Raw genomic sequence first — 2,812 nt, forward strand, 5'->3', positions numbered from 1 at the left:
ACCCTAAACAGGGCAAAGAAATCGCGCCGCCGCACTGGCCGCGCCGTTCCTCTCGATCCCGAATCGCATCGGCATGCCGAGGATTCAGGAAGAAGAACCACCCCGAGAGGGGCAAAGTTCACCGGACGGCCGCGCGGTCGCCGGCAAAGGGCGCTACCTCGCCGGAAAAGAAAAAAAGGGGGGGGGGTAGGCACCGCAGCCAAACCGCTCGACGGCGGCGCGCTCACCGCAACGCGAACGCGCAGCCGACGAAGGGGATGGCCACGGCGCCGTCGTCTCGCGGTAGTGCCGCATCAACTACCGCTGCGGGGGCACGACGAGCGCCTCTCTCTCTCTGCAACAGAGGAAAAAAGGGGAGGGAGAAGAGCTCGCGGGAGCGGTGGCTATCAGCCCCGTCTCCGGCGGCCGGCCTGGTACCGCGGCGCGGCGGCCCGGCGTGCGGGACAGCAACGCCCGGCGAAAGAGACGAGCGGCGCGCGAGGGGAGGGAACGGATAGGGTTTCCCCTGGCCCCTGCCGTTCGGCCGGTTTTGATCGCCCGCAACGAACGCGTGGCCGTCAGATCCAATCCGACGGCTGTGACGCCAACCCTAGCGGTGACGGGCCCTTTTGGGCCGAAAGTGGCAGAGGCCGGCGTCGGCAGTGCGGGCGCAGGAGATGGGCCGCATCGCCCTCTCCCGCAGTAGGCCCAGTGCCTCGGGCGGCAAAGCGCGCGGGGTGCAGGCCGTGGACCGCTGCGGGCCTCCCGCGCTAGGCTGGAGCTAGCTATTTTTTCTTTTAATTAGTCTTTCTGTTCAAATTAATCCAAAGAAATATTTTGTCCAGAAAAGGAAATGTTCATGAATTTTACACAGAAAATAATAAAGTTCATGATTTTTTATTTGATCAAAGAAAAGTTTCTGTAAAGAGTAAAAGTTCGTGAATTTTTATTCATAATTTTCCGCTGCGTAAATAATTAATAATGCTCTTTTACAAAGAAAATAAAAGTTTCCATAGTATTAAGTTTTTTAAGAGCATGTTAAAGTGATTATTAAAATGAATATGATTATGTTATTTTTATGACCAACGTTGTTCATAACATGATCATGTTTTATTTAAAGGTGCATTTATTTCTAATTTTTGCCCAACGGTAATATAGATTTAATTGCATAGACAGTTATATGTTTAATTTGACCAACGTTAGATTAATACATATGATTGTTATATTGATGTCATTTAAATTGTAATTTCAGGAGGCTTTCATTTGATGAGTTGCCTAAAAGAAGTTCCAACACTCAGAGGTGACAACCACACTGAGTGGAGGAAGAAAGTTGAACTGGCGTTTGTTTGTGCTGATCTTGACTGGGTTGTGGAGAAACCACAGCCGGTCAGACCCACAGAGCCAGTAAGAGAGGCTACTGACGATGATGCTGCATGGGCTAAAAAGAGAGGGGACTATGCTCCTTTGGAGCAGTCCTACCTCATAGATAATCAAAAGTGGGTCAATGCAAATAAAAAATGCATGGCCTTTATAAAGAACACCATTGAGAGCGCCATTGTGGGCTCCATTGTAGAGTGCACTTCCGCAGGGGAGTTGCTCTCAAAGATAAAGAGCCAGTTCACTGGCTCTTCAAAGATATATGCCACCCAGGTGTTAGAGCAAATGGTGACAGAAAAATACAGAGGTGGCAGTCATGGCATAAGAGAGCACATCCTCAGGATGAGCAATATGGCTGCAAAGCTCAAACCAATGGATGCGGATCTGGAGATCAAACCAGCGCTCCTGGTCCACCTTGTCATGGCTTCATTGCCAAAGGAGTTTGAAGCTTTTGTAGTGAACTATAATATGTCACCTGGAACATGGGACGTAGAAAAGACAATAGCAATGTGTGTTCAAGAAGAGGAGAGACTAAAAGCCTCACATGGTGGTACACTCAACTATGTGCATGGTCACAAAAGAAAGAATTACAATCTAAACAACAAAAGTTCTCTTTCAAAGCCACAAGGAAAAGTTTCCTATCAGCATCAGCGTCAGCAACAGCCTTTCTCAGTGGACAAAGACACTTGTCTCCACTGTAAGAAGACCGGGCATTACAAGAAAGACTGTCCCGTTTGGCTAAAGTCGATCATGGCAAAAAGAGGTAACAGTATAGTTTCATTTGTAAATGAATCCCTGTATTCACAGTTTTCAAAATCCACTTGGTGGATTGACTCTGGAGCAACTGTTCATGTTGCAAATTCTTTACAGGGATTCCATTCGACGCGGACTACGCTAAGAAGCGAAAGACGCATTGAAGTGGCGAACGGAGTTGAAGCAGAAGTTGAAGCTGTCGGTGATATCTCCTTGGAGTTAGCTGATGGATTCAATCTTCTACTTAGAGATGTTTTATTCGTTCCATCATGTAATAGAAACTTAATAAGTGTTTCTTGCTTGGACAAAGATAATTATGAGTGTTATTTTGGACATGGAAAGTGTGCCATTTGGTTAAATAATGCTTATGTGGGTGATGCTTTACTACATGATGAGCTTTATTTGTTATCACTTCGTGAAAAAGTCTATTCCGTTTGCAATGTGAAAGAACATGTTTCTGCGTCGAATAAAGTACAAAAGAAAAGAAAAAGAACATTTGACTCATCGAAACTATGGCACTGTCGCTTGGGCCATATTTCGAAGGGGAGAATAGAAAGATTAGTCAAAAGTGAAATTCTTCCTCCGTTAGAATTTTCAGACTCAGAACAATGCATAGATTGCATTAAAGGAAAGTACGTAAAACAAATCAAAAAAGGTGCAATCCATAGCACAGGCACACTAGAAATCATTCACACTGATATTT

General features: G+C 46.1%; 1 protein-coding gene across 1 annotated transcript; it reads left to right on the forward strand.

Annotated features, from left to right (window-relative positions):
• Positions 1-391: 391 nt before the first annotated feature.
• LOC120962680 (uncharacterized) lies at positions 392-2,444 on the forward strand. Its single transcript, XM_040386436.3, has 2 exons — positions 392-2,119; positions 2,227-2,444. The coding sequence occupies exons 1-2, from the start codon at positions 1,246-1,248 to the stop codon at positions 2,271-2,273; spliced, it is 921 nt and encodes a 306-aa protein (XP_040242370.1). The 5' UTR covers positions 392-1,245; the 3' UTR covers positions 2,274-2,444.
• The last annotated feature ends 368 nt before the right edge of the window (positions 2,445-2,812 follow it).

This window comes from Aegilops tauschii, chromosome 4, assembly GCF_002575655.3.
Source record: "Aegilops tauschii subsp. strangulata cultivar AL8/78 chromosome 4, Aet v6.0, whole genome shotgun sequence".
Classification (NCBI taxonomy): Eukaryota; Viridiplantae; Streptophyta; class Magnoliopsida; order Poales; family Poaceae; genus Aegilops; species Aegilops tauschii.